The 23647-nt window shown below is 48.0% G+C and overlaps 3 protein-coding genes across 10 annotated transcripts; 2 read left to right on the plus strand and 1 right to left on the minus strand.

Moving 5' to 3' along the window:
• Positions 1 to 6697: 6697 nt before the first annotated feature.
• Positions 6698 to 10109, plus strand: Anapc15 (anaphase promoting complex subunit 15). 7 transcript variants are annotated; one of them, XM_005379998.2, is made up of 6 exons: positions 6719 to 6808; positions 8074 to 8152; positions 8277 to 8406; positions 9020 to 9079; positions 9488 to 9625; positions 9775 to 10109. In XM_005379998.2, exons 3-6 carry the CDS (start codon positions 8287 to 8289, stop codon positions 9820 to 9822), a joined length of 366 nt encoding a protein of 121 aa, XP_005380055.1. In that variant the 5' UTR covers positions 6719 to 6808; positions 8074 to 8152; positions 8277 to 8286; the 3' UTR covers positions 9823 to 10109. The 7 variants fall into 7 exon arrangements, with proteins under 7 accessions (XP_005380053.1, XP_005380055.1, XP_005380062.1 ...); XM_005380000.2 differs by lacking the exon at positions 6719 to 6808 and adding an exon at positions 7189 to 7291; XM_013511824.1 differs by lacking the exon at positions 6719 to 6808 and adding an exon at positions 7503 to 7701.
• An 86-nt stretch (positions 10110 to 10195) lies between these two features.
• Positions 10196 to 18307, minus strand: LOC102030181 (transmembrane O-methyltransferase). Of its 2 annotated transcripts, none has more exons than XM_005380007.2 (4): positions 16909 to 18307; positions 12769 to 13043; positions 11447 to 11643; positions 10196 to 11039 (listed from the first exon to the last, which is right to left on the minus strand). In XM_005380007.2, the coding sequence occupies exons 2-4, from the start codon at positions 13025 to 13027 to the stop codon at positions 10719 to 10721; spliced, it is 777 nt and encodes a 258-aa protein (XP_005380064.1). In that variant the 5' UTR covers positions 13028 to 13043; positions 16909 to 18307; the 3' UTR covers positions 10196 to 10718. The 2 variants fall into 2 exon arrangements, with proteins under 2 accessions (XP_005380064.1, XP_013367273.1); XM_013511819.1 differs by lacking the exon at positions 16909 to 18307 and adding an exon at positions 14668 to 14694.
• Positions 16586 to 23494, plus strand: Lamtor1 (late endosomal/lysosomal adaptor, MAPK and MTOR activator 1). Its single transcript, XM_005380006.2, has 5 exons — positions 16586 to 16744; positions 21661 to 21806; positions 22051 to 22128; positions 22435 to 22561; positions 22868 to 23494. The coding sequence occupies exons 1-5, from the start codon at positions 16703 to 16705 to the stop codon at positions 22958 to 22960; spliced, it is 486 nt and encodes a 161-aa protein (XP_005380063.1). The 5' UTR covers positions 16586 to 16702; the 3' UTR covers positions 22961 to 23494.
• Positions 23495 to 23647: the final 153 nt, after the last annotated feature.

Here is a 23647-nt window from a genome sequence, read left to right on the forward strand (position 1 = left end):
TAGCTCAGATCAGCCACTTCACTTTTCGAAGGCCTGAGTTCTTTGGTTGCTAAATGGGAGGATTTGCAGAGCTGGGGAGGGGATGGGAGGACACTGTGTGTGAAGCTCTTTCAAAAGCAAGCACCCCACATATGCAGGGAAGGTGGTGACTGCTGCACTCTCCTTTATCCCCAACAGGGGCCAGCCCAGCTCCTTGAGGCTGATGGTAATGGCGGATGAATCTTTGGCTCTTGCTGACACTGAATTCACGCCCGGAGGGTGGAGGATTCTCTGCATAGAGTCATGGTTTCCATCTCCAGCCTTAGAGATTCTAAGGATTTATTTATGACCACTGGGAAAGCCCCATCCTGCGCACACCCCACCCTTTCAGTTTCGCCGGCCCTGCTTTATGCAAAACGCAGAGAAGAGCAAGGTAGAATCTCAAGACAGAAAGGACAGGGCCTGGAGAATCTCTTCCAGGGATTCACAGTAGAGCAGGAGACATAGTTAGGCACAATGTTAGAAAAGATGAAAGCTTGGAGGTAGGGAGAGACCTGCCTGGGTCCCCAGCAAGTCAGCAAGACAGCAGGTGAGAGCCAGCTCCCATCCCACCGCTTCACATGGGCATCACCATGACGCTTCCTTCTCCGGGTTCTCGGTCTTCCTGGTTCAGCCCAAAGAATTCTCAGTGTTCTCCAAACATGTGATCAGTTTGTAATCCTGTGCCCTTGACTGTAATGCGCCTCTCTGGGCACTCCCTTCTCCCTCACGTCTACCAGTAGGCCTAACTCTTACTCACCCCTCAAGGCCCACTGAAATGTTTCCTTCTCTGGAACAAAACCCTAAATTTAGCTTATCCAGATTTTTGTTTTTGAGACAGGGTCTCACAAGAGGATTGCTAGGAGTTCAAGGCCAGCCTGAACTACATAGAGAAACCCTGTCTCAAAAAGACAAAAAAAAAAAAATTATACAGAGTTGGTCTATAGATCACTTCCTTCTTCCTGATATTCTTTTTAAAAAATAGTACTTTTTAGGGGCTGGGAATATAGCTCAGTGGCATAAGTGTATGCCTGGCAAGCACAAGGTTCTGAGTTTGATTCCCAGTATTTTTATTAGCAAATGTATTTTTATTAGTAAATGTTCATTTAAAAAAAAGTATTTTTATTAGTAAATTAAAAAGTATTTTTATTAGTTAATGTTCATTAGTATATTGGTAGTGATTACATTCATTGTGGGGCATTGGTTCATGTATATAACACATGTTTTTTTTTTAAAGGACAGACAGGTTTATTTAGCTCACATAGTCAGGGCTCTAAGGCAGGGAGGCACAACAGACAGGCATCACAGAGCAGAAACAGTTCATGGCAGGCAGAAGGTAGCAAAGCAAGAAAAGATCCACATGTTCTTTTTACTTCTCCTCTCTCTCCCCTCCCTCCATCCCTTGGTCCCTCTCCAATTTGCAAAAGATCTCCTGGTTTCCTATTATCTATCTTTTATTTTGTTTTCTAAATTAGTGATACCTTAGGTTGTTCATGTAAGAGAAACCCTGTGATGTTTAAGCTTATGTTTGTTTCTGTTTTATTTCACTTAACATTATTTTCACAAAGCACATCCATTCTTTTTCAAAGGTGTATCTAGTCTGACACCCTTTCTTTACTTAGCTTCCAGGGTACTACCCAACTTGCCAGGCTTTCTCTCTCCACTTGATTTACTACTTCTCCTAGTTTACCTACTTTTTTTTTGAGGCAGAGTCTAACTATGTAGTTCAGGCTGGCCTTGAATTCACTATGTAGCTCAGGATGGCCTCAAACTCACAGCAGTTGTCCTACGTCAGCCCCTCAAGTGCTGGAATTACAAGCATGCGCCACCATGCCCAGCCTTAAAAATTTTTAATGTTGAAGGAAACTTTTCCATCTACATTCATTTCCATGGTGATCTCATCCAGTCTCATGACTTTAAACACTACCTATGCTGATGACTCCCAAACTGGCATAGCCAACCCAGATCCTTCTCCTGACCTGCAGACCCATATGAGTTCATGGCTTCTCAATATCTCTCCTCTAATGGACATGTCAAATTAAACAGACCCCCAAACAGAGCTCCAGACAGTTCTGCCTCTCAGAAAGCACCTCCCCTGTCTTTCCCATCTCAAAAAATGGGAAAAGCTGTTCAGGTCAAAAATCTTTTCTTTCTCTGACACTCTATATCCAAGCAACTGGCAAACTTTGCTATCTCTATCTTCTAAATATAGTCAAAATTCACAAGGTGCAGTGGCACACACCTATAATCTCAGGTACTTGAGAGGTAGAGGTTGACGAATCACAAGTTTAAGGCCAGTCTGGCCAACATATTTAGACTTTGAGCGGTGGAGTCTGAGGCTGTAGCTCCATAGTAAAGCACCCTTGGTTTAATACCCAGCACTAAACAAATAGATCTCACCATGTCTCACGATTCATCTACTACTTCTGGATTATTATAATAGGCTCTTTGTGTGTGTGTGTGTGTGTGTCTTTTTGAGACAGGGTCTTGCTATGCAGTTCAGGTTGGCCTTGAGCTCACTTTGTAGCCCAGGCTGGTCTCGAACTCACATTGATCCTCCTGCCTCCGCCTCCCAAGTGCTGGGATTACAGGTCTGTGCCACCATGCCTGGCTGTAATAGGCTCTTAACTGGTCTCCCTGCCTCTGTGGTTGTTTCCCTCCCTCCATGCCCATGGTCTGTTCTTCACAGGACAGAATAGCTCTGTCAAATTGTGAATCAAACTATGTGGATCCTCTGCTCCCAACCCATCACTGCTCCCCAACACAAAGTAAAAGGCCAAGTTCTTACTACGAGCCGCAAAGTTGTATCTGTCTGCCTCCTTCTGCCTCGCTGTCCTTATCTACCATTCTCCACACAGGACATTCTGTTCCAGCTATTCTATTTGTACTTGCTGTTCTTTCCCCTGAAATCTTTGTTCCTAAATATTAGCAGAGGTCCTTTCTCTCTCTCTCGCTTTCCCTCCCTCCTTCAGACCTTTACCCAAGATTTACCCCCCCCCAGTGACTTCTCTGGGCCCCCCTATGTAAACAACTCCCCCACCAACATTTTTTTCCTACTTCTCTTCAGTATTTATTGTACTCTTTAAAATATTTTTTCTCGTGTGTGTATGTGGTACCGGGGATGGAACTCAGGGCCTCCTACACGCTAGGGAAGCACTGTACCACTGAACTACATTCCTAGCCCTTTTTAAAATTTTTGAGACAAGCTCAGGCTGGCCTTGCACTTTTTAAGGCTGGCCTCCTGCCCAAGTAGCTGGAATTATAGGTATGCACCATCCTGCCCAGCTTCATCTCTATCTTCTTCATTGTTTATCTTGCTTATTAGAATGGAAGCTGTATGATGAGGGGGACTTTTGGAGGCTGTTTTGTTTAGTATCATATAACTACAATGTAGTGCTATCATGGGGCTGGGGATTTAACTCAGTGGCACAGTGCCTGCCTGGCAAGTGTGAGGTCATGAGTTCGATTCCTGGTACCGGAAAAAAAACAAAAACATAGTGCTATGATGGTTCTAGATCTATAGATATATCAATAGGTATTTAGTGAATAAATGGATGAAAAGGGCAGATATTTCCAAAATTTGATACCTGCACTATCTTTCTTTTTGTTTTTTTCTTTCTTTCTTTTTTTAGTAGGGTCTTGCCATGTAGCCCACACTGGCCTTGAACTTGGGGCAATCCTCCTGCCTCAGCCTCCTGAGTGCTGGGATTACAGGTGTGTGCCACCATGCCCAACCAAAAATAGGTACAATCCTTGAAGACATAGGTGTAGGTACGAATTTTCTGAACAGACCCTAATGGCACAGGAAATAATACTGAAGCAACCAACAGAGTCAATAGACAAGCTACAGAATGAGAAAAATTTTTGCCAGCTATTCCTTGGACAGAGGACTAAAAACAAAAAACAAAAAACAAAAAAAACACAAAAATTAAAGAAAAAGACTCAGTCAAAAAATGGACAACTGAAATGAATAGACACTTTTCAGAAGAATGACAGTTGCTCAATAAATACATGAAAAAATGCTCATCATTGTTCGTCATCAGAGAAATGCAAATTAAAACTACATCAAGATACCATCTTACCCCAGAAAGAATGGCTATCATCAAAAAAAAACTAATAATAACAAATACTGGTAAGGATATAGGGAAAAAGGAACTTTACTACATTGTTGGTGGGAATGTAAACTAGTACAACCACTATGGAATCAGTGTGGAGATTCCTCAAAAAACTATTTGACTCAGTTATCCCACTTCTAGGTATCCTCCCAGAAGAGTTAAAATCATCATATTACAGGGATACATGCATACTCACATTTATAGCAGCATAATATATAATAGCCAGGGATATATCTCAGCAGCACAAGTGCCTGCCTAGCAAGTGCAAGGTCCTGAGTTCGATTCCTGGTACCATTATATATATATTAACTAGTGCTTGGAAACAGCATATATACCCATTGACAGATGAATGGATAAAGAAAATGTAGTTTTAATACACAACAGTGTAGTATGCTGCCATAAAGAAAGAAAAATTTAAACTGGGCATGGTGGTGCACACTTGTAATCCCAGCAATTGGGAAGCAGAAGGATTGCCACAAGTTTAAGGCCAGCCTCCCTTACATAGTGAGTTCAAGGCCAGTGTGAACCAGTCTCAAAACAAAAACAAAACAATGAAACTTGAGGTATTCATAGGTAAATGGCATGCAACTTGAGAGCATAATGTTAAGTGAAATAAGTCAGACATACAAGCTCAAATATTACATGGTTTCTCTTATCTGAGAAACACAAAGACCAAAGTAGAAGAGAGATAAATAGGAAATCAACAGAAGTTCAAACATTTCCGCAAATTACAAATTCCATTGCTTTAAAAATATTTCAGTATACATGCTACCTGGTTTCATTTATACTACTAGTTTATCTTAGTTCATTGAAAGATTTGTATTATGTTTTTCTTTTTTGTAAGAATCTTTTCAGTTTATGTCTGGTACTCTGAGTAACTACTTTGAAGATAACTATACAGTGTAATAACTACTGTTGTTCTCTTATGAATTGATTATGATATTTTATTTTTTCCTAAAAAAAAACAAAGAAAAAAAAGATGCTGGTTAAAGAAGAAACTGAGGCCGGGTGTGGTGGTGCAAGCCTGTAATCCCAGCACTTGGGAGGCTGAGGCAGGAGGGTTGTTGTGAGTTGGAGACCAGCCTCGGCTACAAATTGAGTTCAAGGCCAGCCTGAACTGCATAGGGAGACCCTGTCTCAAAAAGACAAAAAAAAAAAAAAAGAGAGAGAGAAAGAAAGAAAAGAAACAAACAAGCAAACTGATGCAGAGTAAAGGACTTGCCAGAGTGTTCCCATCTGGTCAGCAAAGGAGTGGAACCCTGGATGATTGCTGGTTCTTAAAGAGGCTGGTAGGTGATGGAATTTACTAAGAGTTGGGTTTGAAAGATTTCTTTTATCAGAAAGCATGAGAATCCATGAAGGGAAGGTTGGGTCAGAGACAAGAACTGAGGGGCGTGGTGGCGCACCCTTGTAATTCCAGCACTTGGGAAGCTGAGGCAGAAGGAACGCTGCGAGTTTGAGGCCAGTCTGGATTACATAGTGAGTTCAAGGCCAGCCTGAACTATAGGAGACCCTGTCTCAAAAAAAAAAAAAAAAAAAAAAAAAAAACCCCGAAGAATCAAAAACGAGGACAGGTGGCCAAACTGAACTCTACGGGGATTATTTTGGTCTGGTCCTGAGGAGGATAGCTGAGTTCCCCTGCAGTATTGTGCTGTGAGGTTTACTAGTCCCTCAAACCTGTACTTAACCGCCAATGTCAGAATTGGACAGACAAAGTTAAAAAAATACTAGTGAGTTGCCTGATTTGGTGGCGCACGAAGATAATCCAGCACTCCTGGAGGCTGAGCGACAGGATCCCAAATAGGAGTCCAGCCTGGGCAGTTTGGCAACTTAGTGTGACCCTGTCTCAAAATTTTATTATATATATATAGTCTTTTTTTTTTTTGAGACAGGGTCTCGCTGTGCAGTTCAGGCTGGCCTTGAGCTCACTTTGTAGCCCAGGCTGGTCTTGAGCTCGCAACGATCCTCCTGCCTCAGCCTCCCGAGTGACAGGATTACAGGAGTGGGCCACCATGCCCGGCCCTGTCTCAAAAATTTAAAAGGGCCTGGGGATGTAGCTCAGTAGGAAAGCGTTGTGTTCAATTCCCCGTACCGGGAAAGGCAGGTGGGGGGAACCAATAATTCCACTCGAGGTCCGCAGGGTCAGGCTTTCCCTATGAACTGAGATCTTTGGGGACAGTGCCCATATTCATTAACTTATCCTCCAGCTTCTAGCAAAGCCTGAAATATGATAATCACATGTTTTTGTTCAAGACATAAAGGAACAGATACGCTATCCTTTTAGACGGAAACTAAGTCTGAGAGGTGAAAGATTTTCCTGGAAAGCAACAGAAGAAAGCCCATAACTACGCAGCGCGATAGTGGCCATTTTTTTACAGGAGTTAGAGCGCAAACACTAAGAGATGGAGGGGAGCGATTAGATGAAGCGGCGGTGCCAGCGGTCGGCGGGAGAGGAGGATTGGCGGAGACTCAAGGCACCGCCAATAGGCAAACACTACAAATTTCGTTCTCCAACTAGTACCAGACTAAGCGATGTTACGTCACTTCCGGTTTGTAAGAGGCTGGGGAGGGTCGGGAAACAAAAGGAGACGAAGGACGCATGCGTTTGGTGGGTCCTTCCGCTCCATCTAGGAGAAGCGCTTCCGGGTCGCCGCCGGCTGCCGCCTCCCGCCGCGGTAAGTACAGAAGCGAGGGTGTGGTTGTGTTTTTGCTCCTTTTTTCTTCCTTCCCCCACAGAAGCCCAGTTGCTTTGGAACTCTGTGTTCCGACTCCCTCGCCCTTAAAGCTGCTCCTCATTGGCCTCTTCATTGAGACTAAGCCCCACCCCATTAACACCAGACCCGTCATTCATTGGTGTCACTTCCTGTCACCCGGCATTTCTTTCAGTTAATTGGCTCTACCCAAGCCCCGCTCCTTTCGCAATTATCAACCCTATAAGGCTAAACTCCTGTCAAAGGCCCACCCCTGCCTTCTTTCTGTTGGTTGACCACGCAGTCATTATTATAATAAGCAAAGAATGGGCGGTGGTTTGAGGCGGTGGGTTGGGTTTTCTGAGGCAAGGTCTCTGTCAGTATTTATGGGGAAAGAGGGTGGATCCTGTTGTGCTTGAGACTGGGCCTGGGAAGTGTGTTCCATAGAATGGCAGCGACTGGTCCTGGGTTGGTCAAATAAGTTCGGGAAAAACTGGCTTTCATATGGATTCTTTTTTTCTGCTCTCCTCCTCCAGGGCTTGGCTTGGATCGCTTCCCTGCGCGAGTTCTAAGCCCTGGCTAACTGAATGACGTAAAGCCAGTCAGTCAGCCTGTCGCGGGGTCTCAGTCTGCCTGTCTGTGAGCTGAGGTGTTTTAATTCAGATTCCCTGGGACGTTCTTGGTCACCTTTCTCAGCTGATTTACTTTTCTCATACATATTAGTCCATCCGTTCAATCTTTCATCTACTTATAAATTCATGTATTAATGACTTCTAGAACGTCCTATTAAACCCTGCTTGCACGTGGCGCAACCTCTATCCCCCAGTTTGACTGATGGAATGAGAGAGGTGGTTACTGTTCCAAATTTTTCACACTGGGTGGGTATTGCATGGACCATCGGAAAGGGGCAAAAATTAAGATTTGGCGGGGGCGGGTAAAGATAATTTTAGGAGAGCCCTGTTGCCCGTTTTTTTGTTTGTTTTGAGACAGGGTTTCACTAGGTAATTCAGGCAGGCCTTGAACTTGTATCGATCCTCCTGCCTCAGCCTCCGGGGTGCTGGGATTACAGGTGTGTGCCACTACAGCTGGCAAGGGAATGCCTCTCATTTTGTAATGCCAGCCTGTATTCTGGATTCCATCTCTATAGTTGGTTCCCTATCTTTTCCTCCCATAAACAACCTAGAGCTTTGAACATTAATTATCAGAATAACTTTGAGGGTGGTATAATTGTTATTATCCTCATTTTACAGATGAGGAAACTGAGCCCCAGAGAGGTTAAGTGACTTGGCCACAAACAGCTAGCGAGGTGGAGCCAGCACTCAAACCCAGGTCTGTGTGATTCCCAGAGGGAAGAGTTGTTTCCCTGCTACCTTCCACTCCACCCTGTTCCTAATTCAGATTACAACCAATTGAAATCTGAAGCAAAACACATTTACCTTACACTTTTCCTCAGTCTAGGAGCCATGTCCACCTTGTTCCCCTCACTCTTCCCCCGTGTGACTGAGACACTGTGGTTTAATCTGGATCGACCTTGTGTGGAGGAGACAGAGCTGCAGCAGCAGGAACAGCAGCATCAGGCCTGGGTGAGTGAGAATCTAGTACAGCACACACACACACACAGCCGGTCTTACTCTGGAAACCTGCCCTGGAAGAGCTGTTTGCCCTGAGCTGGGAGTAGGTAGACTGGGAGCCAGGGGTCAAGGCTCTCATCTTTGTGACATTCTCATTTGCTGGGGGACCATAGCACTTCTGGGCAAGATTAGGGGTCGGATTCCCTTTACTCAGCCTAAACTTTTCCCTAAAGCACAGGATTTATTTATTTATTTTTGGTACTAGGAATTGAACTCAGGACCTTGTGCTTGCCAGGCAGGCAGTATGCCACTGTATCCCCAGCTCAAGCACAGGACTTAATAATTTTAATAATTTTAACTATTATATCCTGGATCTAGCAGATGCCATGTTCTAAGCTGTCTCTTCACCCTTACCGTAATTATGCACAGAAACCAGGCCTAGAGAGTTTAAATAGTTGGATCAAATTTATAAGTGGCAGCTGACAGGAGAAGTGATTGAATTTTCCTGAGAATTGGGAGGAAGCTTCTTTCTCAACACTTAGGGGTCCTTTTAGGGTCAGAGTGGGTCGGTTCCATGCCCCTGATCTGTCCTTCTTGGGCCCTGCCAACCCCACTTTGCCCACAGCTCCAAAGCATTGCAGAGAAAGACAACAACCTGGTACCTATTGGCAAGCCAGCCTCAGAGGTAAGTTTCTGCAGCAGGTGAGGCCTGTTTGAGGCCCATGGTGGGCAAAAACTCTACTCTTTTTTGTTTGTTTGTTTTTTTCCGGTACCAGGGATCAAACTCATGGCCTTGCGCTTGCTGGGCAGGCGCTGTGCTGCTGAGCTAAATCCCTAGCCCCCAAAGCTCTACTCTAATTCTGAATGTCCTGTCTCCAAGCCACAGCAATAGTGGTTCTCAGTCTGGGTGAAGGATAGAAAGGGGAGCTACAGTGGGTGGATGGGGGCCTGCTACTAATATCTTACAGAACATGCACCAGCCTGCTAGATGCATTGGGGCCGTGGGCAGGGAGAGGGAAGCTTCATGTGGGCCAGCTCTTAAACTGGTCCGAGCAGCCTGGTAGGGCCTTCAGGCTCTCCCCTGCCATACCAGCACTATGATGATGAGGAAGAGGAGGATGAAGATGATGACGAGGATAGTGAAGAGGACTCAGAAGATGATGAAGACATGCAGGACATGGATGAGATGAATGACTATAATGAATCACCAGATGATGGAGAAGTCAATGAGGTAGGCACGGGTTGTAGGGTGAGGGTTTCTGTTCCTGGGCCCCTGATCCATACTAATTGATGGCCAAGGGGTATAGCAATGCTGGATCCACCAGGGGGCAGGATCTGGGGCTGAGGTCCCACCCCACCCACACTCAACCTCCTCTGCAGGTGGACATGGAAGGCAACGAACAGGATCAGGACCAGTGGATGATCTAGGTAGACAAGGCAGAGTGGCGATTCCAGGCCAGCCCAACCTACCCTGCATCCCCAGCTCCAACTTCTCAGTCCACAGAACTAGCTGATGGTCCCAGTACCTGAAGGCTCACCTTTGCGCACGTCCTTGTCTGTTGTCAGGACCTGATCTTGATACCTCCGCCCCAGACCATCAGTCTGCCCTTGAATCCCCAGACCTGAGCCTATCCCATCTTCCTGGCCAGTACCTCACCCCTTGGTTGCCAGGTTTGGTATCTTTCTAACCCTTGTTAATAAAGACACAGGACTGATTTTTTTTTTCCCTATGTCTATTCCCTATTAGGTGGGATCTAGAGGAGTCCAACATCTTCTCTTGGGCTTAAGGGGAGAAGAGGGCATTCAAGGGATATGAAGCAAACCTAACTGGCCAGGTAGGCCAGGGTTGGAGGACCTGGACCCAGGCTTCTGTGTGACAGTTTGCACTCGGGCATTCCTGCAGGGCCTGCTGTTATTTTACATTCCCTCTAATCCTGCCCAAGATATCAAGGTTTAGGCAAGGTGAGGGGAGGCTTCCTGAGGCAGCGGGAGGAGGCTCTAGGCATCTTCTAGCCAACTCTCTTAGTATAGATTAAATCTTAGAGCAGGGAGTCACCCAACAAGCCAGTGACAGCTGGCTTGGGAGCTGAGGCCTCCTGCTCTCACTCTAGAAGGAGGAGGACCAGTGGGACCAAGCAGTCTGATAAAATTTGACACTTCTTTAGGTCAGTGTGAGGGCTGGGAAGAGGCAGAGTTGGGGAGACAGCCTGCCAGCCTTGAGCCCAACGTGTGTTGGACCCCAAATAGGGAGGGAAGGGGATGTTCTGAGGTCCTTGTTTGGGTGAGGATGGGGGCAAAGAAGTAAATATACCTGGTTCTGGACCTCAGCCAGGTCCAGCATAGGTGAGCTGGGCTATGCCATCCTTAATGGCAGGAAAGTCTAGGAGGCCAGTGTGATGTAGGCGGCAGCGGTAGCGGCCACAGCCTTTGGCATATTGTAGGAAGCGGGGTGCACCTGGGAACAGCACATGGTCAGCCAACACAGTGGCACCAGCTGGCAGCAGAGCATGGGCCTCCAGCAGCTGCAGGTCCCGTAAGTAATATCGGGGCCGGTGTGCCAGGAGTACCAGCTCTGCCCGACTCAGCTGATGCTGGGCTCGTAGGCGTGGAATCACTTCCTCTGAGCTGCCGACAATGAGCTCCACCTGTAGGAGAAGGCAGAGTGTGAGGGTGGGAGGGATCCCTTTCCCTCTGGGCCCCACCAGCACCTGCCCTGAGTCCCCATGAGTGTCTCACATGTCCTCTGGCCTCAGAACCCAAGTTAGGTCACTATTGTAATTTCCATTCTGCCCTCAAAGAAGCTGAGACTCAGAGGATATGTGCTTTGCCAAGGTCACACAGCTAACCAGAGTCAGACTAAGACTTGGAGTCAGAGTTGCTAAACTCTATAGAGATTTCTTAGCTGCTTTTGTCATCTAGCAGAAAGCATGTGCTGATGACTAGGGACAGGAGGGTAGAAGCTCACACACCCTACAGGATCACAGTTGCTAAGAGGCCTGGGTAGGGCAAGGCAGGGGTGTCAGAGAAGAGTTAGGGAGATGGGGAGGCTGACCGTGCGCTCATCGAAGCCAGCCAGGCGTATGAGTTTCTCAGCCACTGCTGCAGTGCGTGGATCCCGCTCCACGGTGAGAAGGCGACTCCCAGGGGGCAGGACTTGGGCAATAAGCAGTGTGGAATATCCGCAGTAGGTGCCCAGCTCCAGCACACAAGCAGGGGCCTTCTCTTCCACCAGCCGCATTACGATCTGACCTGCGGGGCAAAACAGCTGTTGTAGAAGACATGGGAGGTGGACACAGGGCCCTTGATGAAAAGAGACTGCCAGTTCCTACCTGTCTCCTTGTAGCCCCCAACAAACTGGGGTCTCATTTCTTCCCCACTGCCCCACTGGTCCTGCTGCCCCCTATTGTCTGTTCACACCAGCTTCTAGAAATCTGACAAATCTGTCAGTCTCTGGCTCCTGTGATTTTAAAGGCCCTTAGGGTTGAACTGGGATCCTCATCCTGGCATTCAGGACCTTCTTAGACCTGATCCTATCCTAGCTTTCCAGCTATAGCTCTCGCCTCCTCTCAGCTGTAGCTTGAAATCACAGTCATCCCAAACAGCTGTTACCAGAATCAACCATGGTGTCTCATTCCTCCATGCCACATCTGTACATGTGACTGGCTTTGCCCTTCCCCACTCCCATCCCCATCTGCCTGGCCAACTTGAAACCAGTCCTTTAGGCTCAGCTCAAATGTTGCTTCCTCCAGAAGCATCCAGATGGAAACAACCACTGCATCCTCAAGGCTCCTGAGAGGCTTCTAGTTTCACACAACCCCCTTTTATTGTTCACTGAATATATTTCTGATCTTGGAATTGATGAGTTTTTAAAATACGACTTTTTTGGGGGGGGTACTAGGAGTTGAACTCAGGACCTTGCGCTTGTCAGGCAGGAGCTTATGCCACTGAGCTATCTTCCTGGCCCCTAAAATAAAACTTTAACTTTGCTGGGAGCTGGGACTGAGATAAATACTGGCAGTGCTATCCTGAACTGGATGCAGAAACTTCCATGGTAGGGAAGAAAGACTTGGGCATGGACAATTACAAAGCTGTGAATTATAGTTGTTCCCTAGTGTATTATGGTCCTTTTGAGGCCAGCGCTTGTGGTTGATTCATCTCCATTGTCTCTGTCTCTTCCCTACCTAGCACATTATCTGGTACAAAATAGATGGCAATAAATGTTTACCAGATGAATAAATGACTCAGTACAAGTCCATTTCCAGATGAGAAAAGATACCCAAGGAAGAACAAGAACCTGCCCAATTCACCCAACAAGACAGCAACAGGTCCCAGATCTTTCTTCACCCTCTTGGGGGTGCTTCCTGCAACACTGACCTTTGACAGGGCCCATGTGGCTCAGGTACTCGCAGTGGCTGCTCCAGTGGTCCAGAGTGGTGAGGATGTGACCAGGGTCCCCAGGCAGGGCATGAGTGAGCACATAGCTGAAGGCCCTCTCCTCAATCTGTAACCCTGACAAGCAATCTCGGAGGCTCCTCAGCAGGACTGTGCGCACGAGCAGTCGGAAGTAGTGCCGGTATCGCACCAGCAATGTCACCACCAATGGCAGGAATGCCAGCGCAATTGCAGGGGACATGATGCCTATCTGGGCCCTGGGATGGGAAGAGGTAGGAGAGAAACCCACACCCACCAATTGCCTGTCAATGTGCAGACTTTGCCAGTAGCATTTGCTCTGCTCATATTTTTTTTTTCAGTTTTAAAAATGGCTTTTATTTATGTCATTGCACATTCCTAATACAGTGATTTTCCTGAAAATTGCAGTATTTTGTCTTTTTTTTTTTTTTTTTTACCAGTACCAGGAATCAAACTCACAGCCTTGTGCTTGGCAGGCAGGCGCTATGCTGCTGAGCTAAATCCTCAGCGCTCTGCTCATATTTTACAGACTGTGGCTGAGAAAGGCTGTATCCTTTGTCCAGTCACACTGCAGAACTGGGCACAGCAGATAAGAAACATTCATTGGGGGGCTGGGGATTTAGCTCAGCGGCACAGTGCCTGCCTGGCAAGCACAAGGTCGTGAGTTCAATTCCCAGTACCAGAGAAAAACCAAAAAAAAAAAAAAAAAAAAAAAAAAAAAGGGGTTTTTTAAAAAAAAAAAAAAAAAGAAAACAAGAAACATTCATTGGTTTTAAAAAAGCTAATTGCTGGGCATGGTGATGCACATCTGGAATCCTAACACTTGGGAGGTTGAGGCAGAAGGATAACCATGAGTTTGAGGCCAGCCTAAACTACATAGTGAGACTCTGTCTTAAAAAGTAAAACAAACAACAAAACAAAAAGTAATTGACACTGGATAAAGATGAAGCGCAGAAAGCTGATGTTGAATACAGGTTGGTATGATTCCAAGCCTATATATTTTTTTATGCCTGTGTATTTTCAAAGATTCTAGGCCAGGTGTGGTGGTGCACGCCTGTAATCCCAATATTCAGGAGGCTGAGGCGGAAGGATTGCGATGAGTTTGAGGTCAGCCCAGGCTACAAAGTGAGTTCAAGTCCAGCCTGAACTGCATAGTGAAACCCGGTCTCAAAAAGACAAAAAAAAAAAAAATTCTATATTGTCCATATTTAGCTCAAACCCAAACCACCTCTTTCCAGTCCCAACCTCTTCTCCCATCTCATCACTTCCCTCACCCACTTCTTTTATTCCTGATGTCACCCCTTCTTCAAGACCTCCCAGTTCCTTCTACAATATCCTCACCCCCACCAGACCCCATAGCTGCTTGGTCTCCTTTCATCTAATACTGTGCAGCAGAAAAAGGTTGGTTCTTTGGTTGAGAAAGTGCTGCATTGTCACTGTAATTAATTGCCTCAGTAAAAGGCAATTAAAATACTCCATAAGGTTTTAGGTGAGATGCCTTTTTTCCCACCCCAGGACTCTGCTCTTCATTGAAGGTGGAAGGAGTCCTTGATTCTGTCTTTCTTCCCTTCTTTCTCCCCTCTTTTTTTTTCCCTCCTTCCCTGTGCTGTCAGAATTCCCTTTACAAGTGCATACATAAAAACACCACACACTTTCCTCACTCTCAGCTCTTTTCCCCAAGTCCCCTGTGAAGGATGGTTGCCCTCCCCTGTCCCAGTCCTGGACCATCCTCCCCCTCCAGCTCTGACCTGGCAGGACTTCCAGGGCCTCTGGTAGGGGTGGGTGAGGACAGAAGCAGAATGCATGAGTGGATGTGAACAGGTCTGTGATGGTGGACATGGGAACCCACAAAGCCTACCTTACCTGGGGTAGATGCTCCTGCTTAGGAAGACTGGAGTACCAGGAAGGAAGGGGAGTCCTTGGGGGGATAATCCTGAGGCGGGAAGCTGGACTTGCTTTCAATTATTGATGGTGAGGCAGCTGTTGCTACCTGAGACTTGCAGTTCAAGTTACTAGAGCTGCCCGCTATACTGTAGGAGACTTCAAAAAACTTAAGAGAACTCCAGGGTTTTGATTGGAGGAGTAGTAAATGCTGCTAGATCTGGTGATTTCTCCCCCAGTCACTTGGATCAGGACATGAAACATGCTGTGAGCCAAGGTGAGGGAGAAACTATAAATTGCTCAACTCAGAATTCAAGTTTTCCCTAAGCACGTGTTAGGGCTTGGGTCACAGAAGAGTCAGAACCTGCCCCTGTCCTCCAGGAACTCTCAGTTTGGTCAAAGATACTGACCTAGGAATAAAAAATTACAGTGTACTGTGATCACTAGAGTGCTTGCTCTGTGAGTACAAGAACTTTTGACTTTTCTGAATGACTGTCTATCTAGATAGAACACTGGGGTGGCACACAGTAGACAGTAAACATTCACTGACCTAATGAGTTAATTCACACTGGATAGAGATGAGGCACAGGGAACTGAAAATGCTCAGAGAATGGAGTCAGAGAAGGTAATCAGATGGAAGTCATTTGCATTGAGCAGCCTTGTAGACAGTAGGCAGACCTGGTGGGAGATAGTGTGCCAGGCCCCAGGTGCAAAGTTCAGATCAATCAGGAAACCAAGTACTGCTGGGTGGCATATGGCAGGGCTCCCAGTCAATAGGGAGGCTGAGGCAGGAGGAAGCAAGTTCAAAGCCAGCCTGGGAAACTTAGGAGACCCTGTCTCAAAAAAAAACAAAACAAAAAAAGACAGTGTAGTTCCCATGGTAGAATGCTTGTCTACCACACTTGAGATCCTGGGTTCCATATGTAGTAACACAAACAAAACAAAAAATAACACACAACAAAACCAAAAAGAAGAAACCGCAAGTATTTCTCTATGGCTAGTAGAAGCACCTTCCCCACCTCTCCACCCTAAGACATGACGTGGGAGGCAGGTATCAGTGCATAATCTAAAGTTCAGATGTGGCCCTGTATGTTTGGCCCAAGGGAAGACAGGAGGGTTTTTTGGTTTGTTTTTTTGAGACAAGGGCTCATTATACAGTTCAGGCTGGCCTTGAACCCACTACTGAGCCCAGGCTGGCCTCCAACTCCCAGCGATCCTCCTCCTCAGGCTCCAAAGCGCTGGGATGACAGGCGTTCGCCACCACTTGGGGCAGCAGAGGTTTCTAAGAGCAAACAACCCCGCATGAAGGTACAGGACTATAATTACAGCACTTGGGAGGATGAGGTAGGACGATCTTCATTTCAACGCTAGCCTAGGCTATATAGTGACCCTCTGTCTCAGAGGGAACCCCCGTCAAAGGCAGGATTGAAGAGAAAGGCCTGAGGGAGATAGGTCAGCAAGATGGAGCCTCCACTTCCACTAGTGAAGGTATAAATTCCCCCTCCCCCGCCCCGACTGGACACCAATCTTCTAGGGCTTGTATGTGCCCCAAACTATAGGCCCTAGAAGCCTCGGGCCTGGATCTCAGTAGCCTTTCATATGGCTTTTGGAAGAGTCTATCATGCATGACAGCAGTTGGTATGAGTTCGCTCACTGGCCCAGAAAGGTAGCCTAAGGGCCATGCTATCACATAGCATAACTACCGCCAAGAGCTTAGAGGATTTGAGTTTACAGACTGGGAAGCTGATAATCATGTGACACGCCCCTCCCTTTCCTCGCGTCACGTGACCCCTTTCCTGGCGCACAGGGTGCGTCTTTCCATTGGTTAGTGGTGGTCACGCGGCTGGGGGTGGGGCCGGAAGCTGGGCTTTGGCTGAGGCTCCGGGACCGAGTAATCAGGGGGGAGGGGAACGGGTAGTAGCTCGCGGGAGGCAGCCGCGGGTCATGTGACCGGAAGGGCTCCTGACGGACGCCGTCCCTCCTCGGCGCTGCCTGAGCGCCCGGCCCTACCCCAGCAATGGGGTGCTGCTACAGCAGCGAAAACGAAGACTCGGACCAGGTGCGGCCGCGGCAGGCGGGGCTCGGGAGTGAGGGCTTAGACCCTGGGACTTGGGGCCCCGAAAAAAAAACCTACAGAGGAGTGGGAGCCCTAGTGTTGGGTTCATCGAGTACGGAGGCCTGTAGGGGACAGATTGCGGAGGGGACGCCAAGCCGAGCTCTTACCCCTGTTAAAGCCCCAGGTCTTCACCTAGTCCCCTCAGATGTGCAGGCGGCTTTCTGTCTGACTCCGTCCTTCCTCTTACACCAACCTCTTGTCTTCAGACCTTTACAAGCTTCAAGAGTCCTTCCTAGGTCCCTGGGAAACACTTCCTTCCCGTGTTCCCTGCGCCTTCTCTGCTTGTAATAGTGGGCTTTTTCGAATCCACTGTAGAAGTGGTTAAGCTGAGGCCCTCAGTTAGATTGTTCTGGAATGAATCAGAAATTTGCGTCTCCTCTCTCCCCCTGGAGTTGGAGTAGTCATTGGCACTGCTGGTCTGGGGTCAGAAAGCTCCGAAGTTGGTGACATTCGAGTTAGCCAGTAAAGAATTTTAATAGCTACAGTGAGGACACGGAGACATGTGGGAAGTTGTTTGGGAAGCAGTACTCTGGGTTTAGCTTTGACTGGCTTGCGGGGAAGGAGGGATTGGGATGTTTATTTGGTTCTGAGTTGGTCCCGCCTCTCTGCAGACCCTTCCTGGTGTCTGAAGGTTCCTCTAGCTAGAGAGGTGTCTGTCTTGAGATTGAGGCTGTAGACCTGTACCCTTTAGAGAAAGGGTTAGGTTGGGACCTGAACAGTATTTAAATACCCATTTCCCCTTGATGCACTCCCACTTTCTATTCTTCAGTCCCTGCCCTGCTGACCACTTGAAGGGGAGACCTTTATATGGAGAAAGTGTCAAGCTGCTGGACAGTTTTTTTTCTTCTAAGCCTGAATTCTTTCAACACATAGTAGGCTCAGGGACAGGAGAATGGTTTCATCAAGTAATACGAAGTCTAGTGGGGAAGACTGTCCAGAGTAGGTTGTACCACTGTATTTGGGAGTTATTTCCTTCTGTAGTATTTTGAGTTAAGGATTTAACCTCAAGAAAATGTTATTTGTGTGGGAGGTATGAGTGACTCCTGATCCTAAATTCTCCGAACACCTACTGAACACATATTTCCTATGCACTATGTCAGGCATCCTTCATGGCCATTCACCCTAGCTTGTTAGAGAAGGTGGAGACAGCAGTATTTTTACTTAGTGGGAGAGCTATGGCCCAGTGGGAAATTGTTCTTAAAGGATAGTATGGACTCTTACAGGGAATAAAGGATAACGTTTTAGGAAGAAGGATGCCTGTTTCCAGCGGGAGGAGAGACCTGGTTTACTCCTAAATCTCCACCTTCCCCTTGATGGGCTCTCATTTCTGTTTGTAACTAACTCCCAGAGAAGGTGCTTGATCCAGTTATGTGTGATTTGAGGCCTCACTCTGCAAAGGCCATAGCATTCACTACCCCACTCTCATTGCTGCCCTTTGTTATATCTTGTTAGAATACAAGTTTTCAAAGTAGGTATAGATGATCTTCTGCCTTTTACTATAATAATAAAAAGAAATATAAGCCCATTATAAGTTTCCTGGTTTTTTGAGATAAAGTCTTGCTATGTAATTAAGGCTAGCCTTGAATTTACTGTGTAGCCTAGATTAGCCTCAAACTCAGAGCAATCCTCTGCCTCAGCCTCCTAAATGCAGGGATTATAGACATGGGCCACCAGGCCTAGCACATTACAGTTCTTAAAGAGTTTTGAGGCAGGAGGACCACCATGAGTTTGAGGATAACCTGAACTGCATAGTGAGCTCAAGGTCAGCCTGAACTACATGGCAAGACCTTGTTGAAAAAAAATCAAGCAAAAAAATAAGGGTTGGGGATGTAGTTCAATGGTAGAGTGCTTGCCTGGTGTTCTTACTAGTCCCTGAAATCTCCAGTACTACAGAAGGGCAAGAAAGTGAGCCAGGTGTGGCACAGTCTTGTAATCCTAGCATTTGGGAGGCTGAGGCAGGAGGATTGCTGTGAGTGCAAGTCCAGCCTGGGCTGCATAGGGAGACCGTGTCTCAAACAAAAAAAAAAAAAAGGTGAGGAAAAAGTTAAGAGAGACTAAGATCTTGCAGTCCTGACAAATGCCCTGCTAAAGTGATCTGATGTCAGGCTGTCTTTGTGTATTGGGTCAAGCTATCTCAGCCATCCATGCCCACAGACCAAGTGGCCAGTCATGGGCTGGATACATAGGGGTATGTGGTAAGGTAAACAGTGAAACCTTGACTCTGGGGTTATACAGACTTAGGGACAAACCTCGGTGTGACGGACCTACCCCATGCTCCACTCATCTTTTGGGTGTATAGTGATGTTATTTGTCCACTCTGAAGGGGGCAGCATGATCTCTTCTAGGAGCTAGACAAATAACCTTATTCTTGAAACCCTGTGAGGGAACTACTTCGCTGTCTTGCAGGAAGATCAGTCAGAAGTGAGCCTGGAGGGCTGGGTGTGTGGCGGCACAAGCATGCCAGTAATCCTAATCCCAGCACTCTGGAGGCTGAGGCAGGAGGATCACTGTGAGTTTGAGGCCAGCTCGAGCTATATAGTGAGACAGGTTTTTGTTTTGTTTTGTTTTTTGTCTTTTTGAGACAGGGTCTCACTGTGCATTTCAGGCTGGCCATGAGCTCACTTAGTAGCCCAGGCTGTTATCAAACTCCCAGCGATCATCCTGCCTCAGCCTCAAGTGCTGGGATTACAGGAGTGTGCCACCACGCCCAGCTTTTTTGTGTTTGTTTTGTTTTTGGTACCCGGAATTGAACTTGAGACCTTGTGTTTGCCAGGCCAGGCTATATAGTGAGATCCTGTCTCAAATTAAAAAAAAAAAAAGGCTGGAGAAAGGACATAGAGTAATTCTAGCCTCATTATGGAGCCAGCTTTCCTTAGAGATAGGTTCATCTTTGCCAAGCCTTTTGTCTGTCTAGCCTTTTAATACAGAAGAAGGAAGATGGCTGTACATAGTATGTAGGAGTTTAGAGGTCACAGGGCAGAAGCCCACAGCCTTTTTTCTCATGCTTTGGGAATTGGATCAGATGGCCTGGGGACACTTGGGCAACCCAGATTTGAGAAGGAAGAGTAAGGTGCAAAGGCTGGGCCTGCCCAGGGTGGGGCAGACAAGCAGGAGGAAGTGGCCAGTAAGGGGAGCTGGATGCTGTAGCAGGGAACTCTGCGGTAGGAATTGAGATAGGACTGGAAGGGAGCACCGAGGAGCCTGGGGGTTGGGGGTGCAGCACGATGGGTTGGTGAGTCAGCATTAGCCAGGGTGCCCCTACCCCACCCCGGACTTGACTTTGTCATGAGCTCTTTATGGCCTGGCTAGGCACACAGCAGGTCTGCTTATCCACTTTGCAGCTGACACAAAGCCAGCAGGGATTTACAGCTGATGGGCTCAAGGCAGAGTCTGATACAGAAAGCAGTAGATAAGAATAAGGGCCTGAAATAGGACAAGGAGAAACACATTTGTACAGGCCTGGGGAGATGTGGTTTGGTTCTAGGCCAGTTCTGGAGGGTGTGACCCTCAGTGCAGGCTGGTAGTAACAGTGCTGCTGGAAGGTAAAGAGGCCTCTTAGGCCAGTGAGCGAGGCATGGTGTTCTGGCAAGGGACGGAACAGCACCCCTGTTCATCGCGTCAGCATAGACCAGGTATACTTCCTTTGGGTCTGGGAGTCACATACAGAGAGAGCACAGGACGGGAGGGTGAACACCTGAGAGAAGGGACCTGTCCTACAGAAGGGAACACACTTTGAGGTGTGACCCAGAGGGTGGGTGGTGTTTCTGCCCTGCGCTAACCTGAGGAATGGCCGGTGAGTTGGCCTTGCTTACGACCTTGTCTGAATTCTCTATTGTGAGAGCAGACAGCCTTACTGTTGAGGACTTTGTCCTGGGGGTGCCCCCCTTTTGTTGTTGGTGGGGGTACTGAAGATGGAACTTAGGGCCTTCACTGCGCTACATCACCAGTTCTTTATTTTTTAATATAATTTAATTTTTTAAAATACTTGCTGTTTCTCCTATATTTCAGAAGTGTCTGTTTATTTCATATGCCCATTTTTGGACTGGGCCTTTACATTTGGTGGGGGTTCTTTTTTTGTTGTTTGTCTTTTTGAGACAGGGTCTCATTATGCAGTTCAGGCTGGCCTTGAACTCACTTTGTAGCCCAGGCTGGCCTCAAATCACAGCAGTCCTCCTGCCTCAGCCTCCAGAGTGCTGGGATTACACGTATGCACCACCATGCCCAGCTGTTTTTTGAGACAGGGTCTTGCTCAGTCACTAGCTGCCCAGACTGGGTTCAAATTTTTTATCCTCAGCCTCCCAGAACACTGGCATTATGTGCACCACCACAGCTGGCTCACTCTTAGGTGTTTGACTTGCAGGGATGCCCCCTCTAGACCCTACTGTTTTAGTATTTTCCCACCTCCTGTTTTCCAGCCTCCAGCGTCCTTTTTTCCACTGAGTGCAGGACTGTTCTCCAGGGCTGCTGATGAATACCTGATTTGTGCCTCTATCTTTTCAGGCCCTCTAAGATTTTTTTTTTTTTTTTTTAAGACAGTGTTGCTATATAGCCCAGACTGGCCTTGAAGTCACAGCAATCCTTCTTCCTCAACCTCCCAAGTGCTGGGATTACAAGCGTGCACTACCATGCCTGGCCCTCTAGGATTCTTTAGTTCATCCCAGATGACAGGTTATACTGAGCTCTAAAGGGCAGCAGGAATCAAGTGTTATTTGGTATTCTATAACTTTGGTACTTTGAATATTCCTTATAAAAGTCTTCTTGGTGTTTAAAGGGCAGAGCTGAGCTGAGGGGAGAACTCCAGGAAAGTACTATTGGGCTAGAGGTCCTGGGGCTGACTTCTCTATGATGGCCTCTCCTAGGATCGAGAGGAGCGGAAGCTGCTGCTAGACCCTAGTAGCCCCCCCACCAAAGCCCTCAATGGAGCTGAGCCCAACTACCACAGCCTGCCTTCTGCTCGCACAGATGAGCAGGCCCTGCTCTCCTCCATCCTTGCCAAGACAGCCAGGTGAGTGGCACTGGACCAGGCCAGAGGCACAGCTCCCGTCGAAATGAAAGGCTGGGATAGGGGCAGCCAGACCCAGGGCATGGGGGATGGGACAAGGTCGCAGGGGAGGGTGTCTTTGGGCCCTGCTCCACTGGGCAGGCAGGGACGTTGGTGTCATATAGCCTGGGACTTGGCACCCTACACTGAGTCCAGTTTGTCCCTCTCTGAAACACCTGTCATGTCTTCTCTTCTCCTCTCCCCAAAGCAACATCATTGATGTGTCCGCTGCAGACTCGCAGGGCATGGAGCAGCATGAGTACATGGACCGGGCAAGGCAGTACAGGTGCGCTCCGCTCCACCTCGGGCCCCTCCCCTTCCTGCCAGCCCCTTCCTGCTTTGGAGCCTGGGCTGCGGCCCAGGAGACTGACCACAAACCACTTCGGTACTTCTGTAGACGTTTGTGTCAGCCCTCTCTGCCCTATATACTCTTTGAGAGTGCTCAGGCCAAGGGAGGTGCACCCAGAGTGAGTCTGTGATGAGCTGAGACTCCTGTCACCCTGTTCCTCAGGCCTGAGTGAGGCTTGCGTAGGCTGGGCAGGGCAGGGCAACAGCCTAACTGCCCTTCCCCCCAACGCCTCCCTCTTGCCAGTACCCGCTTGGCTGTGCTAAGCAGTAGCCTGACCCATTGGAAGAAGTTGCCACCGCTACCATCTCTCACCAGCCAGCCCCACCAAGTGCTGGCCAGCGAGCCCATCCCCTTCTCTGACTTGCAGCAGGTGAGCCTCCCCCGGCTGTCTACTCCACCCTGCCCATACTGCCCTGCCTCAGAGCAGGTCGTAGCCTGTGGGCCCAGCTCACTTCTACCTCTGCTCTCTTGACTTTTTATAGCCTCCCCAGCTCCTTTACTCTCAACTTCTATTCTCTCTCTCCCTTGTTCCTTTGCTTCTGCCTTGTGCACCCTTGCCTTTCTCTTCGGCTCTGTCCTCCATCATTCCCTCCTCTCGGTCACTGCCACCCTGCCACCTTGAGCTGGATCCCGCCTCACGCGTCTCTTCCTCTCCTCCCTGGCCCTTCTGCCTCAGGTCTCCAGGATAGCTGCTTACGCCTACAGTGCACTTTCTCAGATCCGTGTGGACGCAAAAGAAGAGCTGGTTGTACAGTTTGGGATCCCATGAAGAGAGGGTCCTTGGACAGCTCTTCTCCTCTCTTCAGCCCGTCTCCACCGCGCCTCCCCTGGTCCCCAGCCTCACTGCGGCTTAAACAGTACCCTAACCTGCTACTAATCACGGAGAAGAATGTGGAGGAGAAGAGCGAGGGTAGAAGCCCGAGCAAGTGAGGACGGAACAAGGGGGGGTAGAACCTTTGGGACTGGCCTTCGAAGCCCTGGCCGAGGTCGGGTGGGGGCCAAGAGGACAGGGCCTGGTAGGTGTCCCAGTCATTGGAAAGGTAGAGATACCACTGTGGGGGTGAACAACAGGGGACTTAGGCATCCCCTTCCCACCCTTTCTCTTGGCCTCAGATTATTCACTCCGGTCCCCCTCTCCCTGACTTGGTGCTCACATGCACCTCACTAGGGTTTGTGACCAGGGTCTGGACGAGCTTGAATTTGAACGGAGTTTGTACTTCTAGCACCCTGGGTTTTTATATGTTTGGTCTTTTTTCTTTTTGTTTTTGTTTGTCACCCTTGATAAAGGAAGTGTATTCATTTGTGTGCTGGTTCCCGCCCCTCTGTCCTACCCACCACCCCACTACTTCTGGCTACTCAGGTCTGTGGGCAGTGAGAGCAGGAAGGGAGCATCTTTAAGGCACAATAAAGAGGAATCCAGGAGAGAAGGGTTCAGGGTTCCAGGTACTAAGTTTGG

Source organism: Chinchilla lanigera, unplaced genomic scaffold (assembly GCF_000276665.1).
Source record: "Chinchilla lanigera isolate Chin_1 unplaced genomic scaffold, ChiLan1.0 scaffold00013, whole genome shotgun sequence".
Classification (NCBI taxonomy): Eukaryota; Metazoa; Chordata; class Mammalia; order Rodentia; family Chinchillidae; genus Chinchilla; species Chinchilla lanigera.

Excerpts from the sequence above, each read along its gene's own strand:
- Anapc15 (XM_005379996.2), top strand. The coding sequence starts at position 6,733 with ATGCGTTTGGTGGGTCCTTCCGCTCCATCTAGGAGAAGCGCTTCCGGG. Across the intron at positions 9,080-9,487 it reads TTGGCAAGCCAGCCTCAGAG|CACTATGATGATGAGGAAGA; the intron begins GTAAGTTTCTGC and ends CTGCCATACCAG. Across the intron at positions 9,626-9,774 it reads ATGATGGAGAAGTCAATGAG|GTGGACATGGAAGGCAACGA; the intron begins GTAGGCACGGGT and ends CCTCCTCTGCAG.
- LOC102030181 (XM_005380007.2), bottom strand. The coding sequence starts at position 13,027 with ATGTCCCCTGCAATTGCGCTGGCATTCCTGCCATTGGTGGTGACATTG. Across the intron at positions 11,644-12,768 it reads CCACATGGGCCCTGTCAAAG|GTCAGATCGTAATGCGGCTG; the intron begins GTCAGTGTTGCA and ends TTTGCCCCGCAG. Across the intron at positions 11,040-11,446 it reads CTGGCTTCGATGAGCGCACG|GTGGAGCTCATTGTCGGCAG; the intron begins GTCAGCCTCCCC and ends CTTCTCCTACAG.
- Lamtor1 (XM_005380006.2), top strand. The coding sequence starts at position 16,703 with ATGGGGTGCTGCTACAGCAGCGAAAACGAAGACTCGGACCAG. Across the intron at positions 16,745-21,660 it reads AAAACGAAGACTCGGACCAG|GATCGAGAGGAGCGGAAGCT; the intron begins GTGCGGCCGCGG and ends GGCCTCTCCTAG. Across the intron at positions 22,129-22,434 it reads GACCGGGCAAGGCAGTACAG|TACCCGCTTGGCTGTGCTAA; the intron begins GTGCGCTCCGCT and ends CCCTCTTGCCAG.